This window comes from Lactuca saligna, chromosome 7 (assembly GCF_052625555.1).
Source record: "Lactuca saligna cultivar CGN05327 chromosome 7, ASM5262555v1, whole genome shotgun sequence".
Taxonomy (NCBI): Eukaryota; Viridiplantae; Streptophyta; class Magnoliopsida; order Asterales; family Asteraceae; genus Lactuca; species Lactuca saligna.
This window is the reverse complement of record NC_136423.1, coordinates 136,984,217-137,004,678: the sequence shown is the minus strand read 5'-3', so window position 1 is coordinate 137,004,678 and position 20,462 is coordinate 136,984,217. Positions and strand designations below refer to the sequence as shown.

The following is a 20,462-nucleotide window of genomic DNA, read 5'->3' as shown; positions in this document are numbered from 1 at the left end:
GGCTCCTTTATGCACAATTATCTCAAATACCCATCGCCAAATTTTGGTTGCCTACAACCAACTATTTCAATCAAAGGTGTTTAATCTTTCTTTTATTTGACTCAATTTCTTCAATTTCGTATTTCCCCTCTTATGCATGATCTTTTTATTTGTTGAACTGGATGTATGAGGGGAAGTTTTAATTTGCATGCTCTAGATATTGATAGTTTAATAAATGGGTTGGAAAGTGGGGAAGATAAGTCATGCAGTGAAGGTGTTCGACAAATTGCTTGAGAGAACATCTTTGCCCACATTCAGAATCTTGAGACACTTGCATCAGATTTTCTAGTGAACGGATCCCTTCAAAGTTTAGTGAGAGAGAGTGTGTGGTTGGGTTCTTGATGGTTGTCGGTAACTGGAGAGAGAGAGAGAGATAGAGAGAGAGAGAGAGAGAGATTTAATATTAAATAATTATATATATTTTTAAAAAAAGGCATAACTTCATAAATGGTCCCTGTGATTGTGAAATAACAAAAATGTCCTTCACTTAACGGCCAAAAGTTAAAGGAGTTAGCGAAAAGGACAATTTGTTAGAAGTTTTGAAACCACAGGGACCATCTGTGAGATTTTTTAAACTTAGGGACTAAACTTGATATTTTCACAAACCATAGGGACCATTTGTGAAGTTTTATCAAACAATTTTCAATTAATTATAAGAGTTTATTGAATAATTATTAAAAAATAATCAGTATCAAGTTCTTAATGTTCCCTTTGAGATCGTATGTTAATTAGTAGTATCATTTTAATATAACTTTTGAACATTCAACATTTTTCATTTTATTTTAATGTTAAGATAAAACAACACTTTTCTTAATTATTTTATAGAAAAACACCAAAACAACTAAATTCCGACAATGTATTTCACAACTTAGTCTACAAAATGGGCCAATAGTGGTTCCCCATATTTAAGCCAAAAAATTCGAGGTTGGTTAATTTATCTAATTTTCATTTCACAAAAGCTAAGAAACGGTCACAACTAAGGAACGTTCACAACTCGTGATGATTAAAGAGGATAACTGGCTTATTCGAGAAACTTTCATTATGTTATAGTTCAAAATATGCACATGTTTTTTTAAGAAATATGGACACTTTTGCTATAATTTAAACATTACTCACCATGATAAATGCATTTTAGTCTTTGAAATGTTTTTGTCACCATTAGAAATACTATTTTATGTAATTTTTAGTGTTTCATGTTGTTTAGGGCATTTTAAAGTTTACACTGCGAAATGCTCTAAAAATATATGGAAAATACGAAATTAATATATTTTTTTTTAGCATTTTAGTTTTTTGTCATCAATAAAAATTGCATAATTCTTGTATTATTTTCAAATTATTTTTGTCATCAATAAAAATTGTCTAATTCTAGTATCATTTTCAAGACAATCTTGTTTTTCGATAAGTTCAAAAGACATTTAGAAATCTCTTTTTCCTAACTATTTTTTTCTTAATATCATTATCTCATTTCATCATTTTTATCCGTACTAAGACATTTATAAATCTATTTCTCCAACATTTTTTTTTCTTAATATCATTATCTCATTTCATCATTTTATCCTTACTACGAGAGCATCTTTACGTGAATTAATTACCTAAGACCATTTTGAAATCATCTTTTGGTCCTTTTAAGCGTGTTCATAACTTTAAAAATATAATAAGGTAGAAGTCTATTGATTGGAGAATGAGTTAAGATGATGTTCTTGGTCTTCACAATGATAATCACAACCAATCGAAAGAGGTTACAATTGATTTACCTTTTCTCGAATTTGTTACATCATCTAATACTAATAGACATTTTATTGATAAAAAAATTATAAGGAAATGATTGATTTTGTGTGAACCATTATACTTTTATCTTTTTATAGAAGTTGCATAATGTAGAGAGGAGAGTAATAACGATGAAAATTTATAAAAATGAAATTAAATTTGGCAATTTATAAATTTTATTGGATTTATTTGATAAAATAGAGCAAAATGGAAACAAAATCCCCAATTAACAACCAACTAGCCAACAACAAACCCTAACAAAATAATCGACTTCTCTGAAACAAAATCCTCCAGTCACCACCCCTAAAATGGCCCTAATTAGGGTTCATGTTCATCTCCTTCCCGGAACTCACCCCCTACGATTCACAAATTTCCAAACGCATCCGTCTCTCCACTGCAATAAAATCCCACCAAAACTTCGAATCTCATGCTCCAGTCCCAATTCAAAAAGCATCAATGATATGGAGCTCGCGATGGATTTGTCAACAGAGATCGAAAGGATGAAAATCCAGATGATACAAGCTCAGGAAGCCATGAAAACGAGCAGGAAGCTCTTGTATGCAGAACTGTGCTTGTACCTTGGATTGGGGAAAGAGGAATTGAGGAGAAAATGGGAGCGAATGGAGGAAGATGACAAATGGGTTTTGGCTGAAGAATTCGTATCAGATTGGAGTTCCAATTTTCATCCATTGTCTGCTAAATCCGTTAAGCAATTGGTCGATCAACACTTATTTCAAGATGGCAACGACCACGACAATGGTAATAACAAGGATAATAACTCATCTCAAGATTCTTCTTCTTCTTCTTCTTCGTTATTGTTTAGTGGATTGAAGAAACTCATGGGATTTCCAGATGATAAATGAAGGGAATTTATTTATAGTTATTTTCAATTTCAAGAATTTCGTGATGATCTCCATGTTAATTGAGTTATAGTTTTTACCTTAAGCATTCATGAGTTCAAACTTCAAAGTGGATCCTTGAAATTCTGATTGTGCATTCAACTATACAAGTTTGATATTTATCATTGTACTGCATGTTCAATTATAGATTCACAATATATGTGCTTGCCATTGTTGGTTTGAAGATGCATTTATGAGTTTTGTGCTGTTGATGCAATGAGTATAATTTTTTTCTTTTAAATATGTTTTATTGCACTTATGCAAAATTTAATGTATTTAGAAATTAAATGGTTAAATTGTATGAGAAATGAAATACTGAAGTGGTAATATAAGTTTTTTAGAACTTGTTTATAGTAAACTCACAACATGTCACACCAAATGTGTATATGAACACCAAATGCTAATAAAGTATGTTGTTAATAAACTCACTACAAAGTACATCTTCAAAAACTCACCAAATGCTAAGCAACAAGAATACAACCTTTTGGTATGTGTATAAAATACACTTGCATTAACTCAACGATAAAACCATATTTGTATTCCATATAATAAAAAACACCACATTTGTGAATGTGGCTTACAATATAGTTAGCATAAAAGACATCAAAAGCTTTTACATTAAAAAAAGTAAGTTTTTGGCACAAAATGGTTAACATTAAAACATTTTAACACCAAAATCTTTCCCACCTTTTATTATCAACAAAATATGTTAACATAAAAAACACATTTTAACACCAAAATCTTTCCCACCTTTTATTATCAACAAAATATGTTAACATAAAAAACACATTTTAACACCAAAATCTTTCCCACCTTTAATTGTTATGCTTGAAGGTTGATCAAGATAATCAATGTGATCCATATGTTGTTTCTATTAATTTTTGTGATTGCCCTTGATCAAATAGAACAAACTATGAGTTTAAGGGTTCAAAATGTTCTTGGGAAGAAATAAATTACGTAGCATTGACAACTCATCTAAAAAAAGTGAAGAAAAAGTTACATTTACCTCTTAACTGTAAAAACCAATTGTAGTTGATTGCAAATTTGCAATGATAAAACAAATACAAGAAAATAGGGACGAAAAAAAAAAACCCAAAACAATACATTAGCCGATGAACAATAATTTTATATTTGAGGGTAGATTTTGTAAATGTTGGTTGGAAAACACTAGAAATTATCCACATGGTGACGTGGACTAATGTAGTTCGATCTTTAACATGCTCTAAAATGCGACACAAAACAAACTGACGACGACGTTAAAAGCGAGTCACTGACTCAGAATCGAATCGGTCTTTCTGGTTACCCCTCAAATGACGTCAATTTTGGGTTCTAGTTCTACCCCTTTATCTCGATTTCTCCCAAAATCAATACTCAATCGCAGCAACCTCTTCCCTTTATCGAAATCAACTCGACATTCGTTCACGAAAATCGTCAATTTTGGCGGATTAGGGCTTGAATCTGGTAGCCGGGTTTCATATCGAAGCAAGAGAGGGTTTAGAGGTGGAATTATGGCTATGGCGGATTCCGGTCCCGTTCAGAAATCAGAGGATGAGTGGCGTGCAGTTCTATCTCCTGAACAGTTTCGTATCTTGAGACAAAAAGGAACCGAGTAAGTTTTTCGTTCTCCAATTCTGAAGTTTTTGGTAATTTGTTGATGGAATTGAAAGATGAATGAATTGTTGGAATTGAATTTGAGGAACAGGTATCCAGGAACAGGTCAATATAACCATTTTTATGAAGAGGGAGTGTACACTTGTGCAGGATGCAACACTCCTCTTTACAAATCAACCACAAAGTTTAACTCCGGTTGTGGGTGGCCGGCGTTCTATGAAGGTCTTCCCGGAGCTATAAACCGCCATGTGAGTCGTTTTTCTGATCAAAAAGTATAATTTTTTCTTCCTAATCTTTATGGGTTAATTACTTGTATGGATGTTGATATAGGCTGATCCAGATGGAATGAGGGTGGAGATCACGTGCGCAGCATGTGGAGGGCATCTTGGGCATGTATTCAAAGGTGAAGGTTTTCGTACACCAACAGATGAACGCCATTGTGTTAATAGCATCTCCCTTAAATTTACGACTGGAAATTAAATAATTAGTTGAATTAAATAATTAGTTGTTCTTGTTCTTGGTCATATGTTTTTATGAGTTTGATATGACCTATTGTTGAACTTTGGGTTTTGTTGTATTTATAATGAAACTGTCCTTGAATCTACTTTCATAACCTGTTATAAAGCAGTTATTTTTATTAAAAAAAAGAAAAAAAAATTATGTGTTATTTGCCCATCATTTTTCCCCATGTTGAATATTAGAAAGAAGGGTTATTGTCATTGTAACCCAATAAACTTTCATATATTGGTTTAAATGATTCCTCGTTACTTTTTTTTTGGTAGTTTAGGGGTATAAAATCTACTTTTACCTGCTAAAAAAGACCCAAGACTTCTTATTACCGGTGGTTTTGATGACGTGATTTTTTTCACAAGTTATAAGATTAAACTAAAATCTACATCACAAATTATCCATCCTCAGAAACATAATATATGGACAATAATACCCTCGTCTCATTTTACCAACTATACCCACAAAGACTTTATATGTTCATGTTGAAGAACACCCACCTTCCAACACCTTCATTTGGGAGCTTGGGTTCCTTAAATCATCGGCAACAAAATCCCCCTAAATCGATTGTAATAAGGTATTTAGAAGCAAGGAACAAACATTTCCACTGTGATTAGGCGATTGATTATCCTGGAATTTGAGTGAAAAGATGATTGATTATCCTAGAATTTGAGTGAAATTTTAAATATTTAAATAAATTCCAGGCTCTGTTTATGTTCTATAATGATGTTCATGTTCATGAAGATCCTTAAACCGCCGATCATTTCCACCACCTATCGCCTACCGTCCACCTCCCAGTCTCCCACCACTACCATCATCATCCATCTCTCACCATCCACCATCACTATCCATCCCTCACCACCATCTCGATCCATCTTCTACCACCAAAGCCAGAAATCACCACCACCATTGTCTACTTCCGAACACCATTACTGTTTCTTTCTCTCCCCCAATTGATGAGGTTGAAGCCATGCCTGTTGAATGTCCAAAACAAGTATGTACACTATTGATGAACACCTGAAACCATGGTAAAAAAAACAAATGTAAAATATAAAAAAAGATGTATCAGTAAAAAAAGCGTTGATCGATTACATAGTTTATTTGATCTTAAATCCCATATCCGCACGTTTGTGTCTCTAACTTTGATTTTTTTAACGAAATCAAATTCATCAGATTTGCGATTTTAGATCTGTATGTGTCTTCATCAGATCTGCAAGATGGTGGTAGTGTAGGGCAATTTGCCGCTAGAGAGGTACCTACTCTAGACGTAATTTTCAATTTATCAAGGTTCAGAGTCAAAATCAATCCCATGAATCTCTTGATAGAGAGAAAAAAAAATTAAATCCACTAATTCTGTGTATGTTTCATGATCTTTGAATCGGTCAAAAATCACTTTTGCTGACATATTAAACTCACCGGAGATCTGTTCAACTAGTTGCTCCGGCTTCATATCGTGTATAGGGTATGCAGCTTCGACTTCTTGATTGTTGTTAAGCTCGTCGGGCTTTTCTTCATTTTGCCATTCCACCTGTGGCTCAAGAGCGGTATTTCTGATTTTTCCATCATCATCTTCTTGAGATTCTTCTATAGTTTCACTTAGGGTTTCGGATTTTACAAATGTTAACGAATCAAGCTTCACTTGTAAACCGACAAGCTCTTTGGACATCGATTTCCCAACATCTCTCATAATCAGATGCAAACCCAGATGAATCGCATATCAAAGAACGAAATTATGATTTGAGCAACAAAAATATTACAATTAAGAAGATGAAGAAATGAAGGTGTACTTGAATGGTGTTTAGCTTTAGGAGAAAACTCACAGACTGTATCATCAACACAATTACATTAGGTATTACACGTGGCTATTGAATTGGCATCTAAAGTTGCTGATTATGATGGGTGTCACCGGGTGACCCCTTCAAATTTGCTAAAAGAACATTTTAAAACCTAAAAAAACAAGTTCATGCCCTTCAAATACAAAAAATAGTCACGAGGGACCATTTAAATCAATATACTAAAGTTTATTGGGTTATAGTAACAATAACCCTTTTAAAATATTAGTTACGAGTTAATATTATTAAATGTTTGTACATAAATAAAAGGTAAGTCCATATTATTAAATGTTTATATTAAAAACTTCAACCTTTGGCTGACCACTAGTTTTAATAAATTTATAAGATTTTTAAAGAGAATCTTTTTAGTGGGTGTTAATTCAAATGCCATATATCGTGATTTTTGATGTAATTATCATTTTTATTTCTAAACTTCTTTGGTTACCATCAATTTATTAAATTATTAGAAAATTTTAAATTATAAGTTGATAAAATTAACTATTTGCCAAAAACTTTCCAATTAATAAAACAACACATTTATTAATATTTATAAAAAGAATTGAGTAATCGTTTAAAAGATGGGTTGTTTATTATTATACTAGGTATGATATCCATGTATTACATGAGTTTATTTAAAAAAAAAATTAAATATGAAATTTTAACAATTTGAAAAGTTTGAATTTATAACAAAATAAGAAAAAGTTTGAATTATTAAAATTAATGAGGTTTTAATGTATTGAATATATTATATATATAAATAATTTTTAATAAATACCTTACGTATATTACCATATATATTAAATATAAAATTTTAATTTAATAAAATGAAAAATACAATAAAATATTAAATAGAAAATGCAAAATTCAAAAATTTTAGAAAATACAGTATGTCTAAATAAAAAATAAAATGACAAGTAACAAAAAATTATTTATTTATTAGGTAGTAGTTTGTTTTTATATTTGATATATTTCAAATATTGCTTATAAAATCCATGTGTATCATATTATCCGCCAACTCCAACTCCGTCGCAGGTCAAAGTGACAAGGATTATCTTCAAAATCCAATTTCCAGCAATCCGCCACGTCAGCAATTCCACTCTTATTTATTTATTTATTTAGGTTTTCCATCTATCTTCGTGGAGTGATTCCAACGTCCAATTTACAAGGAGAATTATATTATTCTGCAAATTATAACCAATAATAATAATAATAATTTTTTATACTTAATGTAATTTATTTTTTCTCCCTTTTAAAATACGTGATTATTACTAGACAAAATTGCCACAAGAATCCCCCTCACGAATCTTTTTCTAATTTTCTTCATTTCGACTTTCTCACAAGGCTTCAACGTGTGGCCATTTTTTCTTTTCTACTCACACACACTACTTCGGATATCGAACACAAGAACATCGTCGTCTTCCTCAACCCAAAAATCCCCCAATTTTCCGGAGAATCAAAGCTCTTGTTCCCAAATGTCTGCTGCTATCTCTCTCAAATTAAACCTAATTGTTTGGTGAGCTTCATCATCTTCTATAATGCTTGAAGCAATCGCTTCTTGCCATGGTCCCATGGTAAGAATCCTCAACTCCATCTTCTTCAATCTACTCTTATCTTATACCCTAATCATGAAAATCGAGAAAAAAAATTCACCCTTCGTTGGGATTAATATCCGAAGTATAAAAATCGGTAATTTTTCAGTTTTTTCTTTCAGGGACATGACCTTATTGTTCATCGGAGCTCTAAAACATCCAATCACCACTCGCTAAAACACCGTTTCAGACACATTTACAATGGCCCAAATCGATACCACAAACTACTCCACACGCCGGCATTTTCCAAGTGTCGGAGGATACAATACTCTGTTCATATGTCTTCAAATCTACCAAATACTCCACCATTGTTAACCTCCTCATTTTGTGGTCGTCGACAATCTTATATCTCGAATCATAATTCCTCTTTCAGAGGAGGAAGATTTCGTATGAATGCAACACTTGACGTTGGTGGCGCCGTTGAAGTCATCAATGATTTAGGATTGGATACTTTGACGTTTTTAGCTGTTACTGTTTTGGTTGTTCCCGCTTTCAAGATTGTCAAAGCTAGCCCTGTAAGCTTAGAAAAACTTCAAACAATTTCTTCCCTTTTTACCCTTATTAGTTTTCACTCAAAAGATATAATCGTATTTCAGATACTTGGTTTCTTTTTTGCGGGAGTTGTGCTTAATCAATTTGGATTGATTAGAAATCTTACAGATGTTAAAGTTCTTTCTGAATGGGGGATTCTTTTCTTGGTAACCTCGTATAAGCTTTATCCATCTTTTTTACTTCTTAATTTAAACAATCTTTTCCAATTCTTAATTTTTATACATTGCATTTGCAGCTATTTGAAATGGGTTTAGAGCTCTCATTAGCACGTTTGAAAGCTCTTGCTAAATTCGCCTTTGGTATGGGTTTAACTCAAGTAAGAAATTTCAAATGATTATCATCAACAAAATGTATTGTATGTACTATTTATTAACCGATTATTATTTCTCTATTCTTTTGTGAAAAAGGTTGTTCTATCTACTCTTGCTTTCACAGCATTTGAACTCCCACCAAATGGAGCTATTGGAACACGAATTTTGGAGTTTCTTTTTCACTCAAGATCTGATCTGGTGAGAAGAAAATACTCAAATAGCAATAAATCATAGTTTAATTTCATACTTCTTGTCATTAATTATTGGTTTAAAAGAATTGCAGGTGAACATAAGAAGTATTGATGAAGCTATAGTCATTGGTGCTGCTCTCTCATTGTCATCTTCTGCATTTGTTTTACAGGTATTTTTGTTTATATATTGTTAACTATATTTTTCATATATAAGTAGCATAGGGTACAATATGTTAACCTAGTATGATGTAGCTTCTTGCAGAAAAAGGTGAGTTAGCAACTCGATTTGGATCAGCTACTCTTGGAATACTCTTATTTCAGGTTAGATTTAATATAATTTGTAGACTTTTAGCTTTCGTGTTTATAAATCTTGAATCTTGAATCTCGAATTAAAGATTAGTTATGAGTTATGGGTGTTGGTGTTTACAGGATATAGCAGTGGTGCCACTTTTAGTCATACTTCCAGTTTTAGAGAGCCAGGTCAACGATTTTCACTGTTGACTTTCTTTAATTTAATTTCTACTTTTACTAATGTAATTTGAATCTATTCTTTTCAGAATCCAGTGAATGAGAGTATATTGCCAATGCTTGTGAAAGAAAGCTTAAAAGCTTTAGGTGGATTGGGTATTCTTTCTCTTGGTGGGAAATTCCTTCTCAGACGTGTTTTCGAGGTAAAAACTTTTTTTTTAAAAAAAAAAGGAATCTTTTTAGTGTATTTTACAGAAGCAAATTATATATATTCATATGTTTCAGGTTGTTGCAGAAGCAAGAAGCTCAGAGGCTTTTGTAGCACTCTGTTTACTAACAGTTGCTGGAACATCACTTATAACTCAGAAATTAGGGTTCAGCGACACGGTTTGATTGATTTTTTTTACTTATTTTTTTAAAATTATTATCGTATACCTTTATGTCATTCGTGAATTTATGAAATTCTGCAGCTTGGAGCTTTTTTAGCTGGGGCTCTTTTAGCCGAAACAAATTTCAGAACACAAATCGAAGCTGATATACGACCTTTTAGAGGATTACTTCTAGGGTTATTCTTTGTAACTACAGGCACATCTATTGATACACAGGTATCCACTCGTTTTTACCTTTTTACCCTTGTACTCTCTCGTCTTACAATTCGTGACTTTACGTATCAATTGATTGCATCTTTATCGATCAAGACTTTGAAAAAAGCTGTTGTTTTTAGAGTCGTTGTTACATGAATTATAATCCATCGCTAATTAGGTTAATAAATTTATTTTGTGTATGCAGCTACTTATTCGAGAGTGGCCAAATGTATTATCACTCTTAGCAGGATTAATCGTAATTAAGACATTGATTATAACTGCAATTGGTCCACGTGTTGGATTAACTTTGCAAGAAAGTGTAAGAATAGGGTTGCTTCTTTCTCAAGGTGGTGAATTTGGATTCGTTGTTTTTTCACTTGCAAACAGGTTAGAATGTAAATATATATTCCATTCTTTTAATCATTTTTATAAAAGTTCCACTTGTTATAAAATATAAATTAACTTTTTTTTTTTTCTTTTTCTTCAGGCTAGGGGTGTTGCCATTAGAGCTTAACAAGCTTCTTATAATTGTTGTTGTGTTATCAATGGCACTCACCCCCTTACTCAATGATCTTGGAAGAAAAGCTTCCATTTTTATTGGTGAAAATGTCGATGAAGAAGATGTAAGAAAAGCTGCCATTTTTATACAATTGACAACATCCAGAGAGAAAAATCCACTATATGATAAATTGTTACAATCACATTGACAAATTCTCAACATACTGATTCTATAACTTTGATGCAGAAAACTATGGAAGAGGCGAATTTTGATGCTAGTGAACCTGTTGTAATTTTAGGGTTTGGACAAATGAGTCAAGTTCTTGCTAATTTTTTGTCAACTCCATTGGTTTCTGGTTTAGATGGGGATGCAGGGTGGCCTTTTGTTGCCTTTGATCTTGATCCATCTGTAGTAAAGGTTAGTTTTTTTTTCTCTTTTTTCTATTGTATATCTCTATATATACTAAAAATTGGTTATTATAATCAAAATTTAGGCATCAAGAAAACTTGGATTCCCTATATTATATGGGGATGGATCACGTGCAGCTGTTTTACAATCTGCTGGAATATCATCTCCTAAAGCAGTCATGGTGATGTATGAAGGAAAAGAGAGATCAGTTGAAGCTGTTGAAAGGATTCGTCTTGCATTTCCTGCAGTAATTTTTTATAAATATGAAAAAGATTTTGATTATTTTTTAAGTTAAATGGTTAAGTTAGTTGATATCGAATGAAAAAAACTTGAATTTACAGATACCCATATATGCTCGAGCTCAGGATATTCCACATCTTTTGGATTTGAAGGCAGCAGGGGCAACAGATGCTATTCTTGAAAATGCTGAGGTAAATTACCATTTTAGTCCTTGGTTTTTGTAGTTTTGATTATAATAAAGTAATAGGTTTCTCTTGCGAATTTTGTACTTATTTAAGATTCTTGTAATGTTTTTGGTCCATGTTTTAAATATAGTGGCTACTTTTGGTCCCTAAATATTTTTGATTATTGCAATTTTTGGTCCAAAAAATATAGTCATATTACTTGGAACAGGGACCAAAAATGTTAAAAAAAAACCCTGAAATGGAGTCCAAAATTGCAAAAGAAAACTTTTTTCGGACCAAATTGCAAAATAAAAAATCACTATGTTTGGCCCCTAAGTATAGCTGATTATTTTTGCAATTTTGGTCCCAAAAATATTGTCATATTACTTGGAACAGGGACCAAAAACATTACAAAAACCTGAAACGAGTCCAAAATTGCTAGAAAACTTTTTTCGGACCAAAATTGCAAAAATGATTATTTTTGGTCCCTCGGTATAGCTGATTATTGCAATTTTCGTCACAAAAATATAGTCATTACTTGGATCAGGGACCAAAAACGTTTCAAAAACCTGAAATGGGATCCAAAATTGCTAAAGAAAACTTTTTGGGATCAAAATTGCAAAATTCAAAAATGACTATTTTTGGTCCCTAGGTATAGCTGATTGTTTCAATTTTGATCCCAAAAATATAGTCATAGTACTTGAAATAGGGACTAACAACGTTTCAAAAACCTCAAACTGGGACCAAAATTGCAAAAATCAGCTATCCTCAGGGACCAAAAATGCTATTTACTTTTTTTTGGGTATATTTTATAATGTAACTATTATATATTTGCAGACAAGTTTGCAACTTGGGTCAAGGCTTTTAAAAGGGCTTGGTGTCATGTCTGATGATGTCAACTTTTTAAGTCAACTTGTTCGGGACTCAATGGAGTTACAAGCTCAAGCACTTATTGTAACCAAGGATCCAGACCCTGATGTTATGACACCAATGCAGGTACTTTCTTGTTTTTGAACAAAATGACCATTTTACCCTTCTGTCTTGAAGTGATATTGAGTAATAATCGACTGTATATTTTGAAACCACTAAAAAATGAAATTGTTAAGACATCTGTTTATATTAAGTAAAAAAGCAAAAATATGTTTTTTCGTGTTTCTTGAAATTTGCAAAGGAAATCAAGAAAGGTTGACTTTTTTTTTTTTAGGTGAGGGTGGGGGATTTAGTGACGACAAGGAAACCTGGGAAAATGCTAATTGGGAAGGAAGAATCGGTGAGAATTAGCCAATCAGAAAGAGACAGGATTTTAATGACACAAGAGAAAGTTGAAGTAGTAGCCAAAAAGAGTAGTGAGTTGACTCAAGGGGAAGATGCTAGAGGGGTGTTGTATTGTGAATTGGATGGAGATGACAATAATTCAAACCAACATTAAAAGATTGATTTGAATTTATGGGTTGTTGTATTGTTTTTCAATTTTGTTGTGAGATTGAGATATGAATTCAATTGATCAATAGAAGGTCAGAGTCATGGGATTTGTATTCAAATTATAGGGGAGAGTGAAGCGAGGATGCTATATATTTGTACATAACTGAATTCAATTTTAGCATCGCATTGATTACTCATGGGAAGTCGTAATTTTATGTATCAATTTGTGTACGTATATATCATTCTACTTTTGTTTCTTTTTATTATAAAATGTACATTTATTGTCTTATATAGATACCACTTAAACTTGGTAATTGTATTACATCAATAATAAGTTGCGTTACAAGAGTATATATACACATTTACACTCTAAACCCTCTAATATATAAATGCAATTATATATCATCTAATAGCCCCCTTCAAGCTAAGGTCGGGTAACGACCTGTAGCTTGTCTCGTAAGAAAGTAATGTAGCTTGTCTCGTAAGAAAGTAAATCGTTGTGAAGGTAGGGGTTTCGTCAACACATCTGCAATATGATCATTCGTGGAGATAAACTGAACCTTTAGTTGATGACGAGCAACCTTCTCTTTAACAAAATCAAAATCAACTTCAACGTGTTTTGTACGTGTATGGAAGACAGGATTTGCTGCTAAATACATAGAGCCTAAGTTGTCACACCATAAAGTTGGAGCAGCAGAGGTAACAACACATAACTTACATAAAAGAGTTTAAAGCCATGTGAGTTCTCCAATCGTATCAACTAAAGCTTTGTATTCAGATTCGATGGATGAGCGCGAGACAATCTTTTGTTTATGTGCACACCATGAGACAAGGTTAGAGCCAAGATAAATGGCATATCCCCCCGTGGATCGTCGATCATTCGGGCAACCAGCCCAATCAGCATAAGAGAAGGTAATCAAAAGAGTAAAGGTTGCATCCGTATAGGCATGTAAAACGGTGGCAGAGTCATTTTTAAACTATAATCCATGAGAAATAGTACCTTGAAGATACAGGAGAATTCGCTTCACGACCGACCAACGGTTTTTAGTCGGGGGATGCATGAATTGGCAGGCCTTGTTGATAGCAAAAGTAAGATCTAGATAAGATAAGGTCACATACTGAAGGGCTTCAAGAATTTGGCAATATTTGACCGGATTATCATACTCTAGACTGTCACCAAGAGATAGGTTTGCATTGGTGGTGATTGGGATTGGAACCAGTTTGGCATGAGATAGCCCTGCTCACTCCAATATTTCAAAAATGTACTTCTTTTGAGAAAGAAGAATGTCTTGTCCTGGTTTAACTATTTCAATCCCAAGAAAATAGGATAGAGGACCCATATCTTGAAGTGAAAAGGTTTGGCTAAAAGTATGAACAACATTCTCGATAACACCAGAGTTGTTTCCAGTTAGAATAATATCATCTACGTATACCAGTATGTATAATAGAAGAGCACCCTTTGAAGAGTAAATGAACAATGATGGATCGGTCTTGGATGCATGAAAACAAAGGGTTTGCAAGGCAGTAGAGAGTTGATGAAACCTTACGTGTGGTGCTTGCTTTAATCCATATAAGGATTTATGAAGGAGGCACACATGATTCGGTTTAGCAGGATCTACAAAACCTTCCGGTTGATGTAGATAAACAGTTTCATGAAGATCACCGTGCAAAAAAACATTTTGTATATCAAGTTGACGTAGTGGCCACTTTTGTATGATAGCAAGAGACAAGATAACATAAATGGTAGTTGATTTTACAACCGGACTAAAGGTTTCATGATAATCGATCATGTGTTGTTGTCGAAACCCCTTAGCAACCATACATGTTTTATACCTTATGACCCTCTCCGTTTGATCTCTTTCGATTTTGTAAACCCATTTGCAGTCAATGATATTTGATTTGGGTGAACGTGGGACCAGTGTCCATGTGTCATTCCGAACAAGATCTGAGTACTCGTCAAGCATGGTAGATCTCCATTTTGGATCATTATGAGAAACTTTGAAGGTAGCAGGTTCTGTTTCAATGGTGACATGGGTGTGATAGGTAGTTGCTTGAAATTTGGTAGTTGGTTTGGGATTAGGGCGAAGGTTTGACGGACAAGGATGTCACGATGGTGAGTTGGGTAACGTCGAGTCTGTATGAGTGGTGGTTGTGGGTTTGGTTTGTCGCTAATAAGTATGAAGCAATGATGTTCATGGAAAGGATATTGACGGAACCGATGATGAGTCGGTGTCGGTGTGGGTAGGTGGTGGTGGTGAAGTAGTGGTATGTGGGTCATCCGTAGTGAGTGGTGGTGTAGGGTAATATGAAACATAAGGATTTGATGTTGGCACTGATGATGTTGTAGGAGGCATATTGCGGTACGGGAAGCATTGTTCATGAAATCGACCATGTCAAGCAATGTAGAGTTGTTCAGACAGAGGACCGTAGCAACGGTACCCATGATGTGAAGTACTATAACCAAGAAACACACAAGGAATGGACCTAAAATCCATTTTATGTTTGTTGTAAGGATGATGGTGTGGATAACATCTACAACCGAAAACCCGTAGGAATGAAAAATTATGGGTGTGTTTGAACACAACTTCAAGGGGTGGGGGGAGGTTATTGGAGTTTGTTAAGGATGACATACAGTTGATAAGATAGATAGTCGAATCAAAATCAAAATGCCAAAAGCTTTATGGGACATGAGATTGAGCGAGCAAAGTGAGGCCAGTTTCAACAACATGATAGTGACGGTGCTCGACAAAACCATTTTGTTCACTTACGTGTGGACATGAGAGTCGATGGGTGATGGCAAGTTTTAAGAAAAACTAAGAAAGGTTACGGAATTCTCCCCCCCCCCCCCCCACCCCTACCCCCACCCCAGTCAGTGTGAACAGATTAGTCAGTTTGAACAGATTGGATTTGAGTCTGAAATTGACGTTCAACGGTAACCATGAATGCTTTGAATGTGTCATAAACATCAAATTTAGACTTTAACGGAAAAAACCACATGTATCTCGAAAAATGAACACATAACAGGAAATATCGATGGACATCAAAAGAGCTAAAAGGAGCAGGTCCCCAAACATTACAAAACAATAGATATAAATAAGAAGGTAACAAATTAGAAACATCAAAAGTATATGATAAAGTAAAGGACATTTAGAGAACATTGTCTTCAACAACTGAGAATGAGGATGTCCTAAGTGTTGATGCTAAATGATGGAAGAAGCGCGGTGTGACAACCCGAAATTTCCATTCTGAACAAACCATATCAAGCCAATAGATGTAGATCAATTACAATGAAAATTCATACTCCGAGTGTAAGATTAGGCAATTTTCAGGATTTACACTTAAGAAGATATTAGGAGAGTGGTTGCACTAGGGTTTTGTGCAAAATTGTTATTCCATTACTCTAAGACATTAGAGTTCGTTCCAGGAATAAAAATATTTTCTTCCAAAATATTTCAGGACTATAAATAGATTTCTGAATTAAATTAATTCATTATTCACATTTCCAACTAGAGAAAAGCCAAATTTCCTCTCACGGATCTTCGGGTTTTTATCCCAGATTGTGAGTATACTTCTCTAGTTGTGTTTTAATGCTTGTTTTATGCTTATTAACATAGATTATATGTCAAATATATGAGATCCGGGAGTTTACCGCCCAAGAACGTTCTTGGGGAGTAAACTCCAAAATGAAGCTTAAAGGCCATCTAGTCCCATTCCCTTGCCAGGCAACTATTTTAGGATAATATGTATGATCATTAGAGGCTAGAAAACAACCAAGAACACCCCTTAAATGGAGTTTACGGCCAAGGAAATGCTCTTGGGCCGTAAACACTAAATAAGGGCACCAAAGTGTGCCTAGGGTCCTCCATAGCCTTAAACAAATTCCTAGAAAGTATTCTACTTGTTTTAGGGACATGAAATCAACCTAGAAACACCCAAGTTTGGGAGTTCACGGCCCAAGGATATCTTAGGCCGTAAACTCCCTTAAATATGCCAAGAATGCTTTGAAACACCTCCTTAAGCTTGGACTTTATGTTAGACAAATACCTTAAAGTATTAAGGACCTAGAAAACATAAGGAAAGCACAAGTGTTGAAGAGTTTACGACCAAGAGTAATTCTTGGGCCGTAAACTCCTATTAAGGGGTCAAAGGACACCCTAAATCCTTCCTTAGGCCAAGAGACAATTTTGGCATGTACCTAAATGTGTTATGGACTAGTTAAAACACTTAGAACCCCATGAGTGAGGGAGTTTACGACCCAAAAGGTTCCATGGCCGTAAACTCCATAAAATGGTACCAATTGGTGCCATAAACCCTCCTAAACCCAAGTACTAAAGTCTAGATTTGTTCCTAGAAATGTTTGAGACTTGAAAGCACCATAAGAAACCTCCTAAGGGAGTTTACGGCCGTAAACTCCAAGGGAATATGGTCTATGGGCCATAAACTCCCCAAAGGAGTCAATATGGTACCCAAAAACTTGTTTAAGCCTTGAAACAATTCCCCACTAGAGTTGTGATAATTCTAAGCTCCATTTAGGCCTTGGTTGAGAGTTTACGGCCAGGAGCTTACTCCCCTGGGCCGTAAACTCCAATGATTATGGTCATTAGACCTTAAACTTCCATTAGGGGCATTGCACTCCTTTGTTGCAACCCATTAGCCTCTTAGCATTTGACCAAAAGTGTTTTCGTCGCGCTTAAATGTTATTACTTGTATAATTAGTGTTTTAATCACTAATTATTTATATACATATGTTTTCATATGTAATTAGGATCATTGTGTGTGTCTAAGTCTTCACTTGACACCAAGCACTTGTCCGATCCTTCCGTACGATAACAGTCCGTTCAATTCCAGTCACTTACTGCAGGTGAGTTCATACCCCTTAACTAATGTTTTAAACTATTTTTAAATGTTTTATGTGGGGGGGGGGGGGGATACAAGTATAATCATGCTACTTATTATGTCAATCACATGTGATTAGTAAGTAGAATTATATACTTATTACATCAATCACATGTGATTAATATATAGCATTCAAATGATTTGGCTATTCATTAGCCGTTTTACCAAACAGTTTCCTTCAAATGATTTTTATAAACATTTTATATGTTTTAAACTCCTTATTACACTGTACATCTTACTCCCTACATTACCTTTCAAACTTATTTACAACTGTGTTTCAAACAAATGTTTCCTTATACTTAAATTGTTTTATTAAACTTATGCCTTCAAATTGTTTTATAGATTGACATCAAGTCGATCTTTTCTTAGAATAATATTTATGTTTCAAATGTCTTACAAAATCTATTTATGCTTTTATATTATAAATTGCATGCCTCTATATGTATAGTTATATAAGAAATGTTTAAAAGACTTAGGAAGGCTATCCACCCTATTTCCTTTTCGCGCCTTGAGATGTGGTCTGGTGGGATATTGGGTATTCGTCCAAAAGTCGTTTAAATATTAGTTATATATCATGTGTATATATATAGTCATAAAAGGTCCTTCCAGTTCAACATATGCCCTTGGGTAGCAAGGGTGTAACGACCCGTTCCCGGTACGTTAATTCATTGGTAATTGTTGTAAGTTTTCAAGAGGGACTCAGCGAGTTCTAGCCTGACTCGCCGAGTAGGGTCGCGACTTCGAGCACGCGTGAGCCGGGGACTCGACGAGTCCATATCCCTGACTCGGCGAGTCCATCCGTCTGGGTGAAACCCTAAATCCCCAGGTTGCCCACTATTTAAACCACCTTATAGCCCCCATTCTCGCCTCCCTCACCCTGAGAACGCAGTGATAGAACCCTAATCCTCCCTTGAAGAGCTTATATGTGTTTTGGTGCCATTTTGTGAAGGTGTGAAGAAGGAGAAGAAGAAAGAAGCAAGGAGAAGTGTTGTAGTGCAAAGATCCAAGGCCAAATCAGAGTCAATTGAGGTATTTTCGGAGTTCCATCTTGTTATATGCTTTAAACTTCCATTAGAGCTCTCCTAAGAGCTAGTTGATGCTTGTTCCAAGCCTTACACTTGCATGAACGTCTTATTGAGTCGAAATATCTATGGATCTGAATGTTGGGGTGTTGTAGAGCCCAGATCTACTGTCTTTTTGGAGTTATATTGCATGTTAACCATAGATCTACCCATTTTATGCATCTTTTAGCCTTATTTCCCTTATTCATGAGGTTGTGCACGTAAAGTTGGAAACTTTACGTGGTTAATCAGCTTATTGGACCCAGATCTATCAATTGTATGCGTTGGATTTAAACAAAATCAAGTAAAAATCAGTTGCATGGCGGCAACTCGGCGAGTCGTGAAGAACGACTCGGCGAGTTAGGTCGCGAGTTCCCGATTCCTTCATTTTTACCAGTGTCGAGTAAACCCAGTGAGCTAGAGAGTGGACTCAGCGAGTTGAGGGTGAACTTAGTGATGGAGGGACTCGGCGAGTTGTTCATCAACTCGGCGAGTCCAAGGCAATCTTCTTAAAGATCAAGAACAACTCGTCGAGTTTGTTCATCCGGCTCGGCGAGTCGGATGAAGATTGTCTGAGTTCTTGGATCAAGAGGGTACTCGTCGAGTCGATGCCAGACTCGACGAGTAGCAGTGAGTAAGAGTGAAAAGTGAGAGTAGGACTCGGCGAGTTGGGTGGCCCAACTCGGCGAGTCAGCCCAAAAGAGAATTGACTTTGACCGAGGGTAAAAGAGTTATTTTACCCCAAGCGCAGTGTTTAGTATTTGATTGAGTGTGTTTATGGACTTGTAGCCGAGGAGATTCAGGAGCAGCAGCCGTTAGCTTCCCGAGCCACACACTCAGCAGCCAGCTTACGAGGTGAGTTTCCTTCCAGTAGGAACGGGTCTAAGGCCACAATGCCGGCCCGTTCAGTTAGCAGTAGTTTCCGGATTTAGGTCCGATGCAGTAGTTAGTATGTTCGATGCCTTCGTGGCTCGAACAGGATTTTGTGTGCTATATGCGTTAAGTATTATGTGTTCCGGGCTACGGCCCGATGTAGTATGCTGTATATGTGTTTATGCTAGTTGATGTGTTATGCTATGCCATGTTCAGTCAGTGAGTTCCGGACTTCGGTCCGATGCAGTTAGTTCCGGACATTGGTCCGATGCAGTTAGTTCCGGACTTCGGTCCGATGCAGTTAGTTTCGAGCTTCGGTCCGATGCAGGGGACAAGGCCCAATATGTGTTTATATGTTATTGTATGGTATGTGGTAGTTTGGGGGAGCTCACTAAGCTTCGTGCTTACAGTTTCAGTTTGGTTTCAGGTACTTCCGCAAGCAAAGGGAAGAGCTCGGGGTGACAGCATCGCACACACCACAACATAGCTTTTATCCTGGGGATGTCTCTTGATGTTTTGGATTGATGTAGTATGATACAGTTTTCCGCA

At 35.1% G+C, this 20,462-nt stretch overlaps 3 protein-coding genes across 3 annotated transcripts; all 3 read left to right on the top strand.

Moving 5' to 3' along the window:
* The first annotated feature begins 2,279 nt into the window (after positions 1–2,279).
* Positions 2,280–2,669, top strand: LOC145007275 (uncharacterized). Its single transcript, XM_078966243.1, has one exon. The coding sequence runs from the start codon at positions 2,280–2,282 to the stop codon at positions 2,667–2,669; it is 390 nt and encodes a 129-aa protein (XP_078822369.1).
* Positions 2,670–3,942: 1,273 nt separating this feature from the next.
* Positions 3,943–4,920, top strand: LOC145005735 (peptide methionine sulfoxide reductase B5-like). The gene is made up of 3 exons (XM_078964845.1): positions 3,943–4,314; positions 4,408–4,564; positions 4,647–4,920. Exons 1-3 carry the CDS (start codon positions 4,016–4,018, stop codon positions 4,794–4,796), a joined length of 606 nt encoding a protein of 201 aa, XP_078820971.1. The 5' UTR covers positions 3,943–4,015; the 3' UTR covers positions 4,797–4,920.
* A 3,000-nt stretch (positions 4,921–7,920) lies between these two features.
* KEA3 (K+ efflux antiporter 3) lies at positions 7,921–13,302 on the top strand. Its single transcript, XM_078963448.1, has 18 exons — positions 7,921–8,226; positions 8,367–8,759; positions 8,841–8,942; positions 9,032–9,112; positions 9,204–9,305; positions 9,391–9,468; positions 9,551–9,619; positions 9,728–9,778; positions 9,856–9,969; positions 10,052–10,153; positions 10,237–10,371; positions 10,556–10,737; positions 10,838–10,973; positions 11,096–11,266; positions 11,343–11,504; positions 11,599–11,688; positions 12,499–12,657; positions 12,866–13,302. The coding sequence occupies exons 1-18, from the start codon at positions 8,191–8,193 to the stop codon at positions 13,088–13,090; spliced, it is 2,388 nt and encodes a 795-aa protein (XP_078819574.1). The 5' UTR covers positions 7,921–8,190; the 3' UTR covers positions 13,091–13,302.
* The last annotated feature ends 7,160 nt before the right edge of the window (positions 13,303–20,462 follow it).

Coding starts and splice junctions, on each gene's coding strand:
- LOC145007275 (XM_078966243.1), top strand. CDS start 2,280: ATGGATTTGTCAACAGAGATCGAAAGGATGAAAATCCAGATGATACAA.
- LOC145005735 (XM_078964845.1), top strand. CDS start 4,016: ATGACGTCAATTTTGGGTTCTAGTTCTACCCCTTTATCTCGATTTCTC. Junction 4,315..4,407: donor TTGAGACAAAAAGGAACCGA/GTAAGTTTTTCG, acceptor TTTGAGGAACAG/GTATCCAGGAACAGGTCAAT. Junction 4,565..4,646: donor CCGGAGCTATAAACCGCCAT/GTGAGTCGTTTT, acceptor ATGTTGATATAG/GCTGATCCAGATGGAATGAG.
- KEA3 (XM_078963448.1), top strand. CDS start 8,191: ATGCTTGAAGCAATCGCTTCTTGCCATGGTCCCATG. Junction 8,227..8,366: donor CTTCTTGCCATGGTCCCATG/GTAAGAATCCTC, acceptor TTTTTCTTTCAG/GGACATGACCTTATTGTTCA. Junction 8,943..9,031: donor AATGGGGGATTCTTTTCTTG/GTAACCTCGTAT, acceptor TTGCATTTGCAG/CTATTTGAAATGGGTTTAGA.